The sequence below is a fragment of the Fusarium oxysporum genome, chromosome 8 (assembly GCF_000149955.1).
Source record: "Fusarium oxysporum f. sp. lycopersici 4287 chromosome 8, whole genome shotgun sequence".
Classification (NCBI taxonomy): domain Eukaryota; kingdom Fungi; phylum Ascomycota; class Sordariomycetes; order Hypocreales; family Nectriaceae; genus Fusarium; species Fusarium oxysporum.
Window position 1 is genome coordinate 1,111,048 of NC_030993.1, and position 16,958 is coordinate 1,128,005.

At 49.7% G+C, this 16,958-nt stretch overlaps 7 protein-coding genes across 9 annotated transcripts; 3 read left to right on the forward strand and 4 right to left on the reverse strand.

Annotated features, from left to right (window-relative positions):
• The first annotated feature begins 61 nt into the window (after window positions 1-61).
• Window positions 62-1,888, forward strand: FOXG_03036 (uncharacterized protein). The gene is made up of 2 exons (XM_018380541.1): window positions 62-294; window positions 345-1,888. The coding sequence occupies exons 1-2, from the start codon at window positions 196-198 to the stop codon at window positions 1,122-1,124; spliced, it is 879 nt and encodes a 292-aa protein (XP_018236832.1). The 5' UTR covers window positions 62-195; the 3' UTR covers window positions 1,125-1,888.
• Window positions 598-2,631, reverse strand: FOXG_03037 (carboxymethylenebutenolidase). Of its 2 annotated transcripts, XM_018380542.1 has the most exons (5): window positions 2,317-2,631; window positions 2,078-2,232; window positions 1,859-2,030; window positions 1,639-1,786; window positions 598-1,587 (listed from the first exon to the last, which is right to left on the reverse strand). In XM_018380542.1, the coding sequence occupies exons 2-5, from the start codon at window positions 2,193-2,195 to the stop codon at window positions 1,258-1,260; spliced, it is 768 nt and encodes a 255-aa protein (XP_018236833.1). In that variant the 5' UTR covers window positions 2,196-2,232; window positions 2,317-2,631; the 3' UTR covers window positions 598-1,257. The 2 variants fall into 2 exon arrangements, with proteins under 2 accessions (XP_018236833.1, XP_018236834.1); XM_018380543.1 differs by having other exon boundaries at window positions 1,145-1,587; window positions 2,078-2,602.
• A 105-nt stretch (window positions 2,632-2,736) lies between these two features.
• On the reverse strand, window positions 2,737-8,587 carry FOXG_03038 (uncharacterized protein). 2 transcript variants are annotated; one of them, XM_018380545.1, is made up of 3 exons: window positions 8,299-8,455; window positions 7,884-8,034; window positions 2,767-7,771 (listed from the first exon to the last, which is right to left on the reverse strand). In XM_018380545.1, exon 3 carries the CDS (start codon window positions 7,296-7,298, stop codon window positions 3,180-3,182), a length of 4,119 nt encoding a protein of 1,372 aa, XP_018236836.1. In that variant the 5' UTR covers window positions 7,299-7,771; window positions 7,884-8,034; window positions 8,299-8,455; the 3' UTR covers window positions 2,767-3,179. The 2 variants fall into 2 exon arrangements, with proteins under 2 accessions (XP_018236835.1, XP_018236836.1); XM_018380544.1 differs by having other exon boundaries at window positions 2,737-8,009; window positions 8,061-8,587.
• Window positions 8,588-9,238: 651 nt separating this feature from the next.
• On the forward strand, window positions 9,239-11,412 carry FOXG_18461 (uncharacterized protein). The gene has a single exon (XM_018398543.1). The coding sequence runs from the start codon at window positions 9,942-9,944 to the stop codon at window positions 10,347-10,349; it is 408 nt and encodes a 135-aa protein (XP_018236837.1). The 5' UTR covers window positions 9,239-9,941; the 3' UTR covers window positions 10,350-11,412.
• On the reverse strand, window positions 10,664-12,582 carry FOXG_03039 (uncharacterized protein). Its single transcript, XM_018380546.1, has 3 exons — window positions 12,195-12,582; window positions 12,059-12,138; window positions 10,664-12,012 (listed from the first exon to the last, which is right to left on the reverse strand). The coding sequence occupies exons 1-3, from the start codon at window positions 12,300-12,302 to the stop codon at window positions 11,544-11,546; spliced, it is 657 nt and encodes a 218-aa protein (XP_018236838.1). The 5' UTR covers window positions 12,303-12,582; the 3' UTR covers window positions 10,664-11,543.
• A 36-nt stretch (window positions 12,583-12,618) lies between these two features.
• FOXG_03040 (uncharacterized protein) lies at window positions 12,619-14,492 on the reverse strand. The gene is made up of 4 exons (XM_018380547.1): window positions 13,800-14,492; window positions 13,539-13,740; window positions 13,154-13,479; window positions 12,619-13,097 (listed from the first exon to the last, which is right to left on the reverse strand). Exons 1-4 carry the CDS (start codon window positions 14,082-14,084, stop codon window positions 12,936-12,938), a joined length of 975 nt encoding a protein of 324 aa, XP_018236839.1. The 5' UTR covers window positions 14,085-14,492; the 3' UTR covers window positions 12,619-12,935.
• A 292-nt stretch (window positions 14,493-14,784) lies between these two features.
• FOXG_03041 (fused signal recognition particle receptor) lies at window positions 14,785-16,958 on the forward strand (the record flags this gene model as incomplete). The annotated part of the gene is made up of 4 exons (XM_018380548.1): window positions 14,785-15,018; window positions 15,094-16,075; window positions 16,132-16,658; window positions 16,713-16,958. The coding sequence occupies 4 exons, from the start codon at window positions 14,785-14,787 to the stop codon at window positions 16,956-16,958; spliced, it is 1,989 nt and encodes a 662-aa protein (XP_018236840.1).

Below are 16,958 nucleotides of genomic sequence, written 5' to 3' on the forward strand. Positions count from 1 at the left end.
TATGATAATGTTCGTTCGGCCGGCCCGTAATCAAGACCCCACCTCCGACAGGCCCGGTTTCGTCTTTTCGGCTTCCGAGTCTCACCTGTCTTGTCACAGTCTCGTCTCAACTCCATCACCTACTTCAAATGGTTCTTTCACTGGAAGCCTGAAACGCTAGCTCTCCAGCACTCCAAGGCAACAGTTGTAGCAACGATGAGTAGGACCCAATCCTCACCTACGGTCATCCAATGGGTGATCGACACTCGTCCACTTTGGCCATCCGCTCTCAAGACCAAAGACCTCACATCCGCTGTAAGTGCTCTAGTCATCCACTTTAACCTGATACTCATGTCATACCTTAGGCTTCACGTGCACTCTCACTCCTCACCGAGGAGGAACAATCTTCTGTCCTGAGATACTACCACGTCCGCGATGCCAAGCTCGCTCTCGCTTCGGCTCTTCTTAAGCGCTACGCAATCTCTCGCTTCTGCCACGTCCCCTGGTTCCAGGCCAAGACTACCCGAGACGCTCGAACCAAACCCGTGTTTGTTTTGCCAAGCGGTGATGAGCCGCTGATCTTTAACGTCTCGCATCAGGCCGGTCTCGCGGTTCTTCTGGCCGTTCATGATCCGCCAAAGGGCCTTGCCGTGGGAGTTGATGTTGTCTGTCCATCAGAACGGCGAGATCGAGATCTGAGTAGTTTGGAACAAGATGGGTGGGCTAGTTTCGTCGACATTCATGCCGATGTCTTTGGAGCGGGAGAAGTCTCAGCGCTTAAGAGCATGAACCCTGTTCCTGCCGTTCAAGAACGAGATCGTGCATTGCGCTACTTTTATGCACTATGGTGTCTCCGTGAAGCCTATGTCAAGATGACAGGGGATGCTCTTCTGGCAAGCTGGTTGAAGGACCTCGAGATGCACAACTTTGCCCCGCCAGAAGACATGGAGGAAGCCCAAGAGGTTCGACTGAGAGGCAAGAAGGTTGAAGGCGTGGACGTGAGACTGATGCCGCTACTCGAGGAATACATGATCTCCACAGCTGTAGGAAACGGTGATAATGGGGAGAGGGTCGAGCTCGGAGAGTTTCAAAGCCTTGATATGGAGGAAGTATTGGCATTTGGGGAAAAGGCATCCAAATCATGATTATAGAACGGTTTATGAATAATGAGGAATGCAAGCGCAGTTGTCTGACAACAGAGTTTCTTATTTTCTTTGGTCATTTCTCATAGGCTAGTTACATCGCATCTCTCGATAGATAGACATCACATTTCCGTCTTTAGAAGTTCTTACCGAAGAACTCAAGGACTGTCTTGTAACCCCTTTCATACTCCTCCTTGACGCGGTTGTCACTGAGATCGGCACGAGCGGCCATCCAGCCGTGGATCTGGTCCTTGAAGGTCTCTACGTGCTTGGCCACTTTGAGGTTGTCCTCAAACTTCTTGACCTCCTCATCGGGCTCCTCCTTGGATGCGAGAAGCATGGTAGGGACCGAAAGGCCCTCAGCATCAGAAGCGTCTACCATGGCGGGGTGGATCTGGGCGGCAATGGAGAAGGGGTTAGAGTCTGCCTTGACGCTGAGAGCAACGACCTTGCCACCCCAGCAATACTATTTAGACTTGTCAGTACTGAAACATAGCTGCAACCAAATAGCACTTACTCCGATGATTCCGAACTTCTCGATGGAAGAGTCCTGGTCCTTGACAGCCTTTACATAGTCAGGAACTTGGCCGGCAACCTTGGGGGGAGGATAGGTGCCGAAGAAGTCTCCAAGCTGCTTCTTCTTGTCGTCGTTGTCGGGAGGGTAGCTGATATCGAATTAGCGGTTAGTGAGGCTCTACATAGTCGTTGTTAAAACAGATGAGAACGCGAGCTCTCACATCTCAATGGGGCAGGGGCTGCCCTTGAACCAGTCAGGAATGAAGACCTTGTACTTCTGGTGAGCATCACTGAAGGCGAGGATGTCAGCTCCCTGAAGAGTCTGATCGAAGTATCCAAAGATGTCGTAGATCACGACAATGGCCTTCTTAGCGTCGACGGAACCAGTAACATCTGCCCAAGTTAATTGCTGTCTCTTCATGTGCTAGGAGTCGTCCTACAAGTCTTATACCCTCCGATCTCCTTATAAGTTCCCTTTGCCTCATATCCCTTAGAGACAACAGGAGGTATGTTGCAGCAGGCCTCGTTGTGGCCGTGAGATGCGGGCATAGTCGTCATGATGGATGAATTAGAATGGCAATTGCTGGGGGTGCGCCTAATGGATGAGATCTCTGTTTAGCTGAGTCTTGGGGTTGATAACGGTCGAGTTTTAACCGGTAAGAGGATATCAACGACTTACAGGGCTTGTTCTGCAGCAAGTGAGAAAGAAAATTGCCGATAATGTGATTGCAGAAGGTGACAGAATTAAAATGGTTGTGATTCCTCGATTGCGGGGAGGAGGGGTGGGAGCTTGAATGGGGAGAGAGGACCAATGATGTCACGATTTACTCAGGAATAGCAAGTCGTCCCGTCCATATCTCTTGAGATGGCAAGTTCTGCTCTCTTCTCCCTATTCGTGGAATCACTTCTGTTCCATTAATGCATGTCCATTTATCTCAAGTTCAATGTTTCATGCTCATTTGAATTGACATTCAATCACGAATGCATCATCCGCTTCCTGCTGTACACTACCTACCTAAGGTAAGGTACCGGGCAGCGGCCCCGGCCGGCCCGGGTGGGGGAACATAATCAACAGATGCGGCAGATAGCAATATCCATCGTCATAATCTCGCAATAACGGCAAAAGTTACTCTGATTATGACTGATACATTTTGTTTTATTTTTGAATCTAAGACTTGAAAAGTGCTATCGCTTTGCTCTGAAAATTCATTCATCGGATTTCCGTTCCCTAAAAGATGGTCATTGCCCATTCAACGCTGTCCCATAACATGATATATCCTCAAGCCAAAGGCCAAAACTCCATTGTGCCTATGCAATTATGTACCAGAACTCCTTCTTATGCCATCTTTTTATTTACCCGCCATGTTTCGGTTGGTAATCCCGCCAGTCTCAGCCTGTTCCAGACAGTTTGAGATCAACTACATGATGCTCCCGTCTCTATTCCGCATGTGATCCCTGACCTTGGCCAACGCCAGCATTCTTGAATCGAAATGTAATTCCACCTGGGCTGTAGCTGTTTTCCAGCCCTCTAAATGATGCCCATCATCTCACTGGGGAGTTCGGGCTGAGTCCTCCCATCCGTCGTACCACCACTTGCATCTTCTCAATGAGCTCCGGTATCCTGTATGGCTTTACCATAACGTCGTCACACCCAGCTTGCTTGGCTTCCATAACCTGTTCCGGTCGTGCGTTGGCCGTAACAGCAATGATGGGAATGCGACCCCCAGACGCACAAAAAATTTCCCCCTCCGCTTCTAGTTCGCGAATGATTCGCGTGCACGTCAACCCATCCTGAATCGGCATCTCGATATCCATAAGAACGAGATTGATAGCTATAGGTAGCGGGTTCATGTTACTCCTCCCCGAGCGGCTACTGCCTGCCTTGAGGCCAAGTCCCGGGGCACCACCTTGCCTGCGTTTCAGCTTGTCGAGTGCTTCAATTCCATGATTAGCAACATCTACCATGTAGCCTCGGTCTGTCAACCCGCGTCTCGTGATTTGCTGGTTGATCAGGTTGTCCTCGACAACAAGAATCCCATCAAGCCGAACATTTCCTCCTGGATTTTGATGCTTCTGCAAGCGAATGTCTCGACAGGGTCGTTTGCCATCAGCCTCCGCACCGTCAGCACCAGCAATCAACCTGGCTGCAGCCGCGGCAGCGAGCGCTTCGTTCCGAGAGGCTTCACTTGGCACGTAAGCCTCGATGTAGAACGCGAACGTTGATCCCACGCCAGATTGACTGGAGACGCCAATCGCGCCGTTCTGGAGTTCTGTCAAGCGTCTGGAAATGAACAACCCAAGTCCTGATCCTCCGTATTTGGTGTGTGTCTTGGCGCTCGCTTGAACGAACTTATTGAAGAGGCTGCCCATCTCTTCCACCGTCAGACCCTGGCCCGTATCCTTTACCTCGAACAAGAGATACACAGGACGAGTACGTCCCTTGAGGGCGGGTTGGTCGTATTCCTCTGAAACATCGCAGAATCGAGGAATAAACTGAACCACTGTCATAGCCTCTCCTGGTGGTTCCAGAGACCCTTTCACCCCGACAGTGACATTCCGGGTGGTGCCAGACTTGGTGAACTTCAACGCGTTCGTGAGGAGGTTGATCAAGACTTGCTGAACTCTGCTTGGGTCCAAGTCCAGATAGTCATACGCGAGATCCTTGTACGACTTGTCGACATAAGAGGTCAACTCAATATCTACACGACGAGCCTCCACTTCAAACATCTTGAGAGCGCCGTTCACAATCTGGATCGGATCTACCGTGCAGGGCGTTACGGCCAACAACTTGGAGTCAAGTTTAGACATTGTGAGAATATCATCAACAATGCGTTTCTGGTGTTGAGCGCACGTCACAATGGTCTCGGCATTTTCGATGCTGTCCTCCAAGAGCTTCTTCTCCTCGGCGGATCTTTCGCTAACACTTCTCTCATCACCTTGAGAGCCGTTTCGTGTTGGTGTAAGAGGTGCAGAGTTGTCACTGATGTCTTGCACTCTTGCAAGAGAGGCAATAATTGCGTCGGTACAGTGAAGGATAGCGCTTAATGGATTCCGCATCTCGTGTGAGGTCATGTCGATAAAGTTTTCCTGCTGACGCTTCGACTCGATTGCCTCTTCTTTGCGAAGCTTCTCTTGCTCCAATTGCCATTTCTGTATTGAAACGTCGCTCAGGCAGCCGGTAAAAGATTGAATCACGCCGTCAGAGCTTCTGACTGGCATGAACGTAGCAAGCACCCATCGCGGGGCCACAGATGAATTCCCGTCGCTGTCCTCTGTCACCCAGCCGTTGCGGAGTCGAAACTCGGCCGTTTCGGTTCGTCCTGATTCGACTAGCCTATCGAGGCTTTCCTGTAGGATATGCAAATCTTCCTTCACAACACATTCTGGCCAAGGTCTCACATCGGTCTTGGTGAGATCGACCTTCTCCAAGTCTGTCAGTTCCCAGAAAAGATTGTTCGCGCTAAGCAGTCTTCCATCCATGCTGACATCGTACATTCCAACCGTGGCAAACTCGGCGAGGCGCTTTAGGTTCTCTGCTTCTTGTGCCCGGCGGACCGCCTCCTCGGCCGTGTCTTTTTGTACTGTTACGTCAGTCAGGCAAGTAAGAATTCGAATGACACTGCCATCTGGAGCTCGCTCGGCCTTTGTAGAAGCCAGGATATGACGCAAGACTGTTTCGTCAATTGAAGATAAAGGACCTGTAGAAGACTTGAAGCTCTTCGCGCCCGTTGTGTTCTTGTTCCGGGCGATGCGGTATTCGAAAGTAACAGTGTCGACTTTCTGGACGTCTTTGTATGCTTGTATAACTTTTTGTTTATCTTCCTCGAGCACTGACTCGAGCAGTGCGCTTTGCACGATTGATCCTCTTGGACATCCGGTGATACGATGCCAGGCATCATTGGCAAAGGTGATATTACCTTCGACGTCCACAAAGCACATACCCACGGGGATAAAGTCTGCAACCGCGGTAAACGTTTGCATGGATCTCTCTGTCTGTTCAGTTTGGTACTCTAGTCGCTGCTTAAGCATAGCATTATCATAGGCAGCCTGCTCGGTAATGTTGCGCCGCCGCCGGGCCTCCTCTTCCAAGAGAACTGTGGAAGCAAGAGAGCTCGTAAGCTTCTGGCTCAACAAGGATATGAACTGTCGATAATCGTTATCGTATGGGCGTCGGGGATTCAAGCCTAAGAATAGAATACCCATAGCGTCTTCTTCTTTAGTTGGACGAATAGGCAACACGATGGCAGCCTGGCAAGGGTCACCGAAGCCGCGCCATGCTAAACCGTGCAACAGGCTTTTTGGCAATGTGTCGTCCTTTGTCTGCAAAAGGATTGGTTGGCGGTGGTCCAATGACTTCCTCATGGTAGAAGCCATCCCCTCATCTGTTTCCCTGAGGTTGAGGACTTGAGGAGCAATCGCATGTCCCTCTGGCACGCCCAGCGAGCCCTCAAGATGACAAATCTTGGGGCAATCATATTTTGAAAGGGAGGTGTCGGATTCGTCGTCTGCCACGGAGTACAAAAAGGCCAATGGGACATCGTAGGTTGGGCTCCAGCGTTCCAGTTCCTCAATCGTCCTAGACCAGTACGACTTGGCATCCTTCGTAGAGACCAGAGCCTCACCGAGATCAATAAGCATTTTCATCCTTCGCTCCCAAAGTCGCCTTGAGGTCATTTCGAGTAGGGAGTGCTGGATTCCGAGGCATTTCTTGTCGTAGACAATGGGGACCATAGAAGATTTGACATATGTCTCTTCATGTGAGCCGTCTGCCAAGGGGATGAAAAATTTGGACTCATCCTCAGCATTCGAATAGTTCTTTAATGGCGAAGCCGTCATTTCATCGAGTCTAGTCTTGAGGTGAGGCCAAGCTTCAGGTGCTGGTCGTCCTAAAAGTCCAGGATGTCGAGCGCCGCAGTATTTTGAAAAGGCTTCATTGTAGATGGTGACATACTCAGGACCCCAATAGAGCGCCACTGGTCGCGAATCTGAAACGAGTTGATTAAATGTATGCTGAAGTTGAGCGGGCCAATCTGACATGGGTCCCAGAGATGTCGACTCCCAATCCACATTTTGAACCACGTCAAGAAATGGCTCTGCTTCGGAGTCGGAGACAGGAATCATAAGCCCTGGGTTTGATTCATCGCGATAAAGCAACGGAGTTTTGCTCTCCGACTTTTTTCGGGACGGTAAACGCGCATTGTCCAGTGGCGATTTTTGGGGATATTTTCTAGTCGTCTCGCCCTCCTTTCCCTCTATTCGAACTTTGCGCGGGGGCTCTGACGAAGGAGGCGTTTCATTCCCACTCATCACCACCCATTGACCCAGAACTATGCTTCGTGTCCAGTAAACACCAAGATATGGGAGCGAGTGTTGCGTATTTGATGGTGCAGGACCTGAGGCATCTGTTTGAGACGTTGGCGTAGATGGTGGGCTGGTGACCCAATTCCAGAACGGCGAGTGGGAAGCATCTTGAGGGATAGAGGCAATGGAGTGGTCGAGGGTATAAGAGTTCTGTAAGGCAGGGTTTCGATACAGGATGTCGGCCGAATAATGGGATATCTTGGAGCGTGTCTGCTCGGGTAATGCAACGACGAATGTTGGTCGAGGGTCAGAAGCGACGAGGTCGATAAGACCGAGGTGTTGAAGAGCTGGAGGCGGCATTGAGCAGTATGATCATGCCAAAGCCCGAACGATGAGACTATGAGGGCTGGGAGAAGTCGATACGGCCCAGCAACTACTGAGGAAGTGGACGACGAGCGCTCTAAGATCGAGAGAGAGGTGAGGTATTGGTCGTATTTTGTGTCGTCATTGCAGTCGCAAACTGGAGGGGCCTCGAGGTAGGATCTCAGTGATGATCGAGGTCGTCGAAGTCGCACGCGATCAGTGACGTGTAATTGGAAACGAAAAGAAAGGTTCGGGTCCGTTCAGCCCAAAGAAGAATATGAAGCCATCGTCTTGTCGTGGTCGGGAAGAAATTGAATGGGTATGGGCGTGTTATGTTGGCCTTGGTTAGTACGGGACGGGAGGTTCTGAATCGCCAGCGCCAGGCAGGTGCTAGGATTGGGGATCTACTGTAAGCCTGTAATGTGCGTCGGTGGGGTATCTTATGCCTTGCGCCCTGCTGCAGAAGAAGCCTGAGTGGATGGACAAGTTTGTTAGTGGGTGATGAATGATGAATGACAAAACTTAGTGGCTTTTTCACCACAAGAGGAACGGTCATTTTAGTGGCCGTCTCCACTACAGTACCTGCTTCTTGGTTCTTGGCTGCCGGTGAATTCCTGGATTCCAAGTTCTAAATCAAGCTTCGATTTCTTCTTACTCATATGACACTGAATAAGAGCCGCTCTATGCGATACTCCCCATGGTGAAACTCTCATTCAAACACATCAGTCTGGTTCTGCAAATAGATCAGGAAGACCTCACCGTAGTTCTTCGGACTTGCCTGAAATAAACCCCTTACAGACCACACACGCTAAGACACGCCATGCACTCTACTGGAGATCGAGTAGAGATGGGGGCTGGGGTTTGAGAGGCTAGAGAGGCTAAGCAATAATTGCTCCGGTGGCCTATGAAAACCAGCATCATTGAATGAGGCGCCATGGGCAAAAACAGAAGGAGAAAGAGAGGCCATCCCCGAAATGGAACATATTATCTGGCATACATTATTGGGATGGCAATGTCTAGGAGATGGTGTCGAAAGTGACCGAAAGTGAAAGTTGCCGGTGCCATGACTCGAGGTGTTTCAACTGAGCGAATTTTCTAGGAGAAGTTCGATGAGACGAAACCCCCATGGAGAGGATCCTGGTCCGTGACTGTTTAAAGGATTCAGCCAAGCACAATATTGTCATGTTGAGTGCAATGAACCAAAACGCTCGCAACTTGAAGACCTACCTGCCATCGCAATAAAAACGATGTCGATTATCAAATACACATCAGAAGAGGCAGCATGCATTGCAATTGCAAGATGGACGAAGCCAACTTGAGGATGAGGATAGCCGAAGAGCATGCAACTGCACCTCGCTAACTGCGATATCTGATTCGCTGCATCGACACTAGGTATGTGTTTTTTGATACAAAACGGAACTATGTGCGTATAGCGCAACACCACGGCATGCAGCTCATGGAGGCAAGACTACCTACTTGCCATCCTTACAACAGCGCTAAGAGCATTACAGCCATGAGATACCCGTCTTGGAAGCCATCTTCGTATTGGCGAATTTGAGATCGGGATATTGACCCAGAGGCACTTTATGATATGCGCAGTCAACGCCTTGGGATGCCTGCACCCACCGATCTCGGAATTTGTCTCACGTGGCATGGGCATCAAACCGATCGATCAATGATGGATTGGTGAGTGGGTTTACTAGCTTTTCGGGTGACAACTGTCATCCTCGTGCACATTGCTTATCCTACCTGTTTGAGTTTGGCTCGCACTCGGGTGCTTGCGCATCTCCCGAACTCACCAAGCTCTCGGAACCGTGCTAGTCAACAAGCTTCAGTCCCAGTCCCAAGTTGGACTTGGCCGCTGCTAAGAAATGCTGGTATCTCAAGTAGGTAGGGGAAGTCCGCGATTACCTGGCCCACCATAGACGCAAAGGTTCCATGGATGAATGCTTCGTATTCTAGTTGTTGAGTTGCTAAATTTGCAGCAGAGACACGTACAACACTAGGGCAGAGATGTGAATTTCGTGGTAGGCAGAGCCTCTGGCCTTGGTAATACGAGTCGCGATTGCTTCCGATCCTTGGCAAGTCAGCGGAGTAGCAAGACATTGGATAACATATTCAGCAGTCTAGGGGCTTGATCTGCCAAAACCCTTGGCAAGATCTCTTGGTAATCCTAATCAGATCTCGCCTTCCAGTTTAGTCGTTGGTAAATACCTACCTTAGCTGCCTTGGCAACTATCTCCCGATCGATAGGCACCTTGCCCGAGGTAGACTCCACGATGGCTTCTGTGTGGCGCGTTTAGAGCAGGTACCTGACAGTATCCTGAGTCTCAAGCACCTCAGGTGCCTGGCCCAACAGCCTGGCTCCTGGGGCTTTATTAATTGTCCGATGGGCGTCACTGGTTCCTGCTTGGCACTACCAATCCTTCCAAGCCTGAGGTAACTTGATGGATATCGATCGCATCCATCCAACTGCTCTAGATGCTAGGCATTCTTCACTTCAACTTTACAAAACTCCATTGAGAAATATCTCTCATTTATCAATTGGAAGTCTATTACCACAGTCTTTGCGATTGCAAGACCAGCACTAGTTTACGGGAAATCCTTTCAATCATCGTCATTCACTTTCATTCTATCACAATGTGCAAGTGCTTCACCATCACCATCGACACTCACGGTGTCCGTGAGCGCCATCATTTGTCTCACAAGGGCCTTTTCACTACGCGACAGGCAAAGTACTTCTGCCCCGTCCATGAATGTCATCATGCCATATGGACAACTCGACCTGTTGTTCAGCCTTTCTGTGGAGATTGTGCTGCCGTTATCTTCCACGGGCATTCTTCTGCCTTTTGGATCCACTCACAAGACCTCAAGGCTTCCGCGATCGAACTTCCTTTAATGACAGATGAGAGCGTGGGATCACCTATAAATGCAAACAAGGATACTCTCGATCAAGTTGTCGATATGCCGAATTCTGACAGTTCTGGACAAGCCCAACCACGATGCGCTACCTTCTACCCATATTACATATCGTGGCTTGTCAACTAGTACTTTGATTGAACATCCTCGCATACCGACTATGTTTCTTTTGAAGTTCATAACATTCGATGGCCTTCAGGCTTACCAGCCATGCTGTGAGAACATTGATCACATTAACATCTTCAGACCATTGCGCGCTATTGAACACGATAGCGATCCGGCTTTCGAGGCAGCTCGTGAATGGTCATGCATCATCCAAGCCCGCCAACACTTACCCTAGGATATAAGATAGGTACTGGCACTCATCTACAACTTTTCCTGCACAATGTTGCAGCCTGAACAAACTGAAGAATACATCTAGGAGATGCGGGCTTGGCTTATGCATTGGTATCAAGTTGCCGACAACCTCTTCACAAAGTTTAATGTCTTTGCCACTGCGCCAAATCCCGATTGGTTCATGAGACCTCGAACGCGCCCCAGGTCACGGCCCAGATCAGCGCCGGTCGAAAGCACGGCCAAACACCCACCATCCCCAATATCTAATCTCGTACTGGACTGAGAAGCGGACGATATAGACCGTCTGGTCGCGCCAGTATCCTCGAGTATATTCGACTGGTCCAGCCGTCCATCTAAAGCCACTGAGATTAATACCGATGGTCAACCAGCCATATTCGACCCAACTCCAGGTGGCCGAGTATTCACTTCCCAGGGACGTCTTGGCAGTGCAAGCACCAGTGGTGTTTTAAGGCCATGGTTTCGCTACAATCATACTGTTGAAGGGTCATTACCTCTCGGTGTTACAGACACAACCTCCCCTTGCACAATCCTATAACTGGGCATTTGTGCCCCTGGAGGACTTTTATGAGGAAAATTTGTTTGAATCCGCCAGCGACTCCTCCTGCTCGGTTTGCGAATCACTATTTGATTACGAAGTCGAGAATGTATCATCACAAGCACACTCTGACCCTTTGAAATTGGCATGACTGCGGGAAGTTCTGCCAGTGGGTAGTTTGAGGTATTTGAAGGCTTGAGGTTGGGGATTTGATTAGCAAGCGTAAAGAATGAATAGCGACCAAATATACAACAAGTTTTATTCAGGTTTCAAGGTTACGTGCACGCTCATGTTCTGCCACCTCCGTTTAGACCAAAACCACCCACCGAGGATTTCTCGGTATCCCGTATATACTCGTCTGAGTTGTTGTCTGTCTGCCTGCATGCTTCGGCTTAGCCAGAGTCTACTGCTGAAGCCTATATCGCTATGGTTTACTGGGCAGCAACTAGACTCATATAGATTCCCCACACAACACCAGCCAACGCACCAACAAGGTTGCGTCCCTCAACGGTCTTGACAGCAGCAAAGTTGACGATGCTGACAGCAGGCCAAAGTTTCCAGCCGGCAAATATAAGGGGAGCAAAATCGACCTTGGCAGCCTCCCAAACGGCTGTCCAGTCAACACGTCCAAAGTCCAGAGTGCCTGGCGAAGTCCAATACGTGATGGCCTTGGCGAGACTGGTAATGACGGGAGCGGGCTGGATAGCTGAACGTAGGGCATGTGTGTATGTGCTAAAGAGCAGGGTGTTCACAGCAGCACCAGCAGTCTGGTCGAGAAAGAACTTGATAAGCGTGTTCCGTATAGAAAGCTTGGGTTGAGTCTTTTTAGCATCTTTGGAGTCCTTAGCTTTAGGGGCATCATCAGGATGAGCGGGAAATGCCGATTCAAGAAAATCTTGCCTGGGACGTGTCAGTCTGAAGGTTCCAAAGGGAAGAAGAAGCATACCAGTAGAAGTTGGGTGGTGTACAAATAACGTTGAAGAGGAGGAACTGAAACACAGGAACCCAGTCTATCACAATATCGTTCTAAGATGAAGATAGTCAATACCAGCATTCGAACATCTCAAGGCGTATGTAAATACCAGATTTACCCCAGCTCTGTAGGCCGAGATGCCTTGAGCCAAGATATTGGCGATGCCGCCCAAAGCAGCACTCTGAATGGTGGCCATGACCACGGGAGGGTAGTCCATTTTTGTTATTATTGTACGAAAACTCAGGGGTTTATGTGAATGGAAGAGAAGACGATGTTGTAGAGTTGATAAGAATAGAGACGTGTTAAGTTGAGACAGTGAGATCGGCGCTAAGATAGGCGAGCCAAGATTTCTGAGGACACTCTACCCAAGTACTGAGAGTGCTGGGTTGTTTTCGGTTACTCAAGTTGGATTGTATACTTAGCAAAAGCAGCTCGTGAAAGCGGTGTATTTTTTCAGTGAAACAAGAGAGACAGGGACATGAATGAATCATTCAAGAGATGTGTGGAGAGAGATGTAGTTTGATGCGAGCCGTGTCTAATTGGTTAATATCAACTACACCCTTTCCTTTACTAGACACGCATGTGCTGCAGGTGAGTAGTCATGGAGTGACTTTAGGCAAATATCTTTGAAATCTATAGCTCATAGTTGAATAAATTAAATCATTGACGTTTTTTATGCTTCGTCGTTCAGATCAAGCTGTTATCACACATCCCCAGTCATCCCTCATTACCGTCTCCGCCCCGTTGTTCGTTGGCCAATGTTTATATTTCCCAGATGTCTCTAAGCCCCTTTAAGTGCAATGCAGATATCCTAGACACAACAAGCGATTCACTTGTGAGCTATCGCTCATTATGCCCTGGTGAGAAGCCACATGAAGAAGAGCTGCACAAAGTAGGAGTAGATGAAAAGAAACTTTGTGCGTTGGCTGCGTTTCGCCCGTGAGTCCGTCTGCATTGGCCCGCTGGAGCCGGCAGATGTTTCAGGCAGGAGGACGTACTTGAGTGATCGCATCTAAGCAAATGGTTAGCAGGTGTATGTTTGCATTGCCAACTAATCATGCAACTTACCAAAAAGAGCGAGTTTGCAAGGTAGGTGTAGACAAAGACCAACCAGCCAACCCAGCCACCGGTACCCTTGCCGCCGTTAAGGATCTCGGCAACGACAATAGTGACAATAATTCCGACAAACTTGTACCCAGAATAGGCAATCAAGTCAAGAAGTTGGGATTGGCTAGAGATGCTCAGGAGGTAGCATCCCAGCTTCAAGAAGAAGATCTCAACGATGACAACAATTAGACTAACTGTAGCTGTCTTTCCAAGAAGTTCTGGTTGGAATTGGTTGTTTAGGCCAGCGATCAGCGTCGAGAGGAGAATGTATGTCACAAGTGCCATAACTGTACTACAATTAGCCAACTCGTCCGAATCTGGCGGTCTCCAACCTTGCATTACGCACCTGGAATATACATATCGGGACTGTTGATGTCTTCTCGTGGGGGTAGATACCAGCCCTCTTGTCCATTCTGCCCAACAGCCTGCTTGCGAGACCAAGGCTTGTGCCTCCAGGGGAAAAGGACGAGGAAGAGTTTATTGACGACGTATGAGTTGGAGACATTGAAGTAATGCTTGAGGGCAGAGACATTGACGTATCGGCCAAACTATCGCGGCAGTTAGTACCAGGTGCCACAAAGACCACCGTGTTGCTGATAGGACTCACGTTCTGCTCCATATACTCCTGTCCATGCTTAAAGGCTGTCTGTCCAAACTGCGCCGCCACCTGCGCTGTAGGGTCGTTCATGAAGTTGCCATATTGGCCAAAGACGTTGCCGCTGGTGCCTCCCTGCTGCTGATATGGATTTCCTCCCGCGTTGGCAGCGTAGCCTTGCTGTGATTGCGCGGAGCCTGGAGGGGGAGGCGGCGATCTTAATTGAGGGACGGTCGACACATGCTGAGGAACTGGGTGGTGAAGGGGAGGCGACTGCGCGTATGTCGCTCGCTGCATGACGGATGGGAGTGCGTGTTCTTTATGCGCTGGGTATTATTCTGCTATTCTGCGGCGTTTCGAGGTCTCGAGTTGAGTTTAGGTGAGTTGGTGATGACTGATGACGAGATTAAACGTAAAGCTGGTGTTTGTTCAGTTCCTGGTAGGTCAAGTTCAGGAAATGTGTCGATTTCATCTGATTGGGCGCTAGCATCATGGAGAGCTCCAGCCTGGCAACCTCCACTGCCACAGTGAGGGAGCTCAACGTCAGCCCCTGTTTCCAGAAGGAGCACGTGATTGTTTCGATATCTAATTCAACATAGAGGCAGAGACGCCTGAGTTTATTCAGAAGAGATTTATCATTAGGTAGTGAAAACAAAATATTCTCAGTTGACCTGATTCATATTATCATGTTCACCTGCGTACTCTCAATTGATCGTAGCATGACTGCTCCTAGGGTTGGATTTTCTTCCCCAAAGAAGGCCTAGGCTCAAACGGCGTGTCCGGGTTGAGTCCCTGTCCTTTCTTTTTGATGTGCAGTGCAGCGGTTTTTATCTTATCTTTAACTAGACTTGCCCATTACCTAGTCTGGGCTCCCACTCTGTGCTCTACAGTAGCCACATCTACCAACGAATATTCGCCTCCCCGTTGGCTTGCGCCTTAATTCTCCCACCAGCATCATCATTCCTCTTGTCTAACGTTCAAGAGGGATACTCGCAAAATGTTAGATTCCTTCGAAATATTAACCACCTCGGGCGTGGTCGTTTGGTCACGCACTTATACTCCCATAAACCCTTCCATCATCAACAACTTCATCGCAGACACTTTTATCGAGGAGAAGAGTGGCGCCATTGCCCTCAGCGACTCAAGGTCCGCGGCTGTCAACACTCCCTACAAGAGCGATCAACATACTCTCAAATGGACTCTGGTTAAGGAATTGGGCGTTATCTTCGTCGTGAGTCCTGAGTCTTACTTGTCATGATGGCTTCTCCCCCGATCCTCGGCGCTGACGTCTCCACCCCCTCTCTAGGCCGTCTACCGATCCCTCCTCCACCTCTCATGGGTCGACAAGCTCGTTGATAATATCAAGACTATCTTCGTCAAGCTCTACGGTGAACAATTGACCAAGCCGCATACTACCCTCGTCGAATGCCATGCCTTCGATGAATACTTCGACATACAACTCGAGGAGCTTGACCAGACTAGTACTAAGGTTCCCTCCACTACCATCACGGCTGGCGCAGTCCCATTAGAAGAAGAAATTATCTCAGGGAACACTGGCGACAACCCTCCCGTTGCGCCAGGTCTAACATACCGAGGGCGCCACCTCAATGGGCCTCAGGATGCCCTTTCAGCCGACGAGTCAACCCCCGCTTTGACGCCGAACGGATCGCGACCCGGAACACCGAATAACCATCTCCTTGTCGCAAAGGGTGGCCCTATCGCAAAGATTTCTCGCCGGGCGCGCAAAGCGAAGAACCAGACTTCAGCTCCGGTGTCTTCCGGCGACGAAGCGCCGCGAAAGAAGAAGGCAGTCGCCAAAAAGGGGCGCAAATGGGACGCCGATGGCTTCGCCGATGAGGAAGACGATGTCCAGCTTGACTATTCCGCAAAGGCGCATGCTACCAGTGACTCTGAGGTTGAGGCAATGGGGCGATCAACAGCTGTGGATGAGATTGATTCCAACACATGGGGCTCAACATCAAAGGGCAAGTTCGTGCTCAAGGATCTTGGGGACGAGGTGCATGAGATCCTAGCTTCAGAAGCAGAGAAGGCAGCGGGAGCAAAGACACAAACCAGATCTGGCCTCTTGGGGTCGGGCGTCAGCGCTATTAGCGGTCTTTTCCGTAACGTTGTTGGAGGCAAGACACTGACTAAAGAGGATCTCGACAAGGCTATGAAGGGTATGGAGGAGCACTTGCTTCAGAAGAACGTGGCACGAGAGGCTGCTGTTCGGCTATGCGAAGGTGTTGAGAAGGAATTGCTTGGTGTCAAAACTGGCAGTTTCGAGAGTACGTTCACTGACCGTTATCATGTCCTGTTGACTCCATTCTGACCAGTTTCGCAGGTATTAATGCCAGAATTCAAGCCGCCATGGAGGCCTCGCTCACAAAGATGCTTACCCCAACATCATCCCTCGACCTTCTTCGCGAAATAGACGCTATCACGGCTCCCCCAGTGACATCTCTCCGCAAGGCTCGTCCCTATGTTATGTCAATCGTGGGCGTCAATGGTGTAGGAAAGTCCACCAACCTCTCCAAAATCTGCTTCTTCCTCCTCCAGAATAAGTACAAGGTTCTGATCGCCGCTGGTGACACTTTCCGCTCTGGCGCTGTTGAGCAACTTGCTGTTCACGTCCGCAACCTCAAGGAGTTGACGGCTCGTGAAGGTGGTCGCGTTGAGCTTTACCAGAAAGGCTATGGCAAGGATGCTGCTACTGTTGCAAAGGATGCCGTGACCCATGCTGCGCACGAGGGCTACGACGTCGTTCTCATTGACACAGCCGGTAGAAGACATAACGATCAACGTCTTATGTCTTCTCTTGAGAAATTTGCGAAGTTTGCTCAACCTGACAAGATCCTCATGGTTGGCGAGGTACGTCATCCGTTCTTTGAAACCCATTTCTGCATTAACTAATTTCAATCTCAGGCTCTTGTAGGTACCGACTCAGTCGCTCAAGCACGCAACTTCAACGCTGCTTTTGGTGCTGTTCGCACACTTGATGGCTTTATCATCTCCAAGTGTGACACTGTTGGTGACATGGTCGGCACTCTTGTTAGTCTTGTTCACGCGACAAATGTCCCTGTACTTTTTGTCGGTGTTGGTCAGCACTATTCAGACCTGCGGAATTTCTCGGTGAAATGGGCGGTAGAGAAGCTTCTCAGTAACCACTGA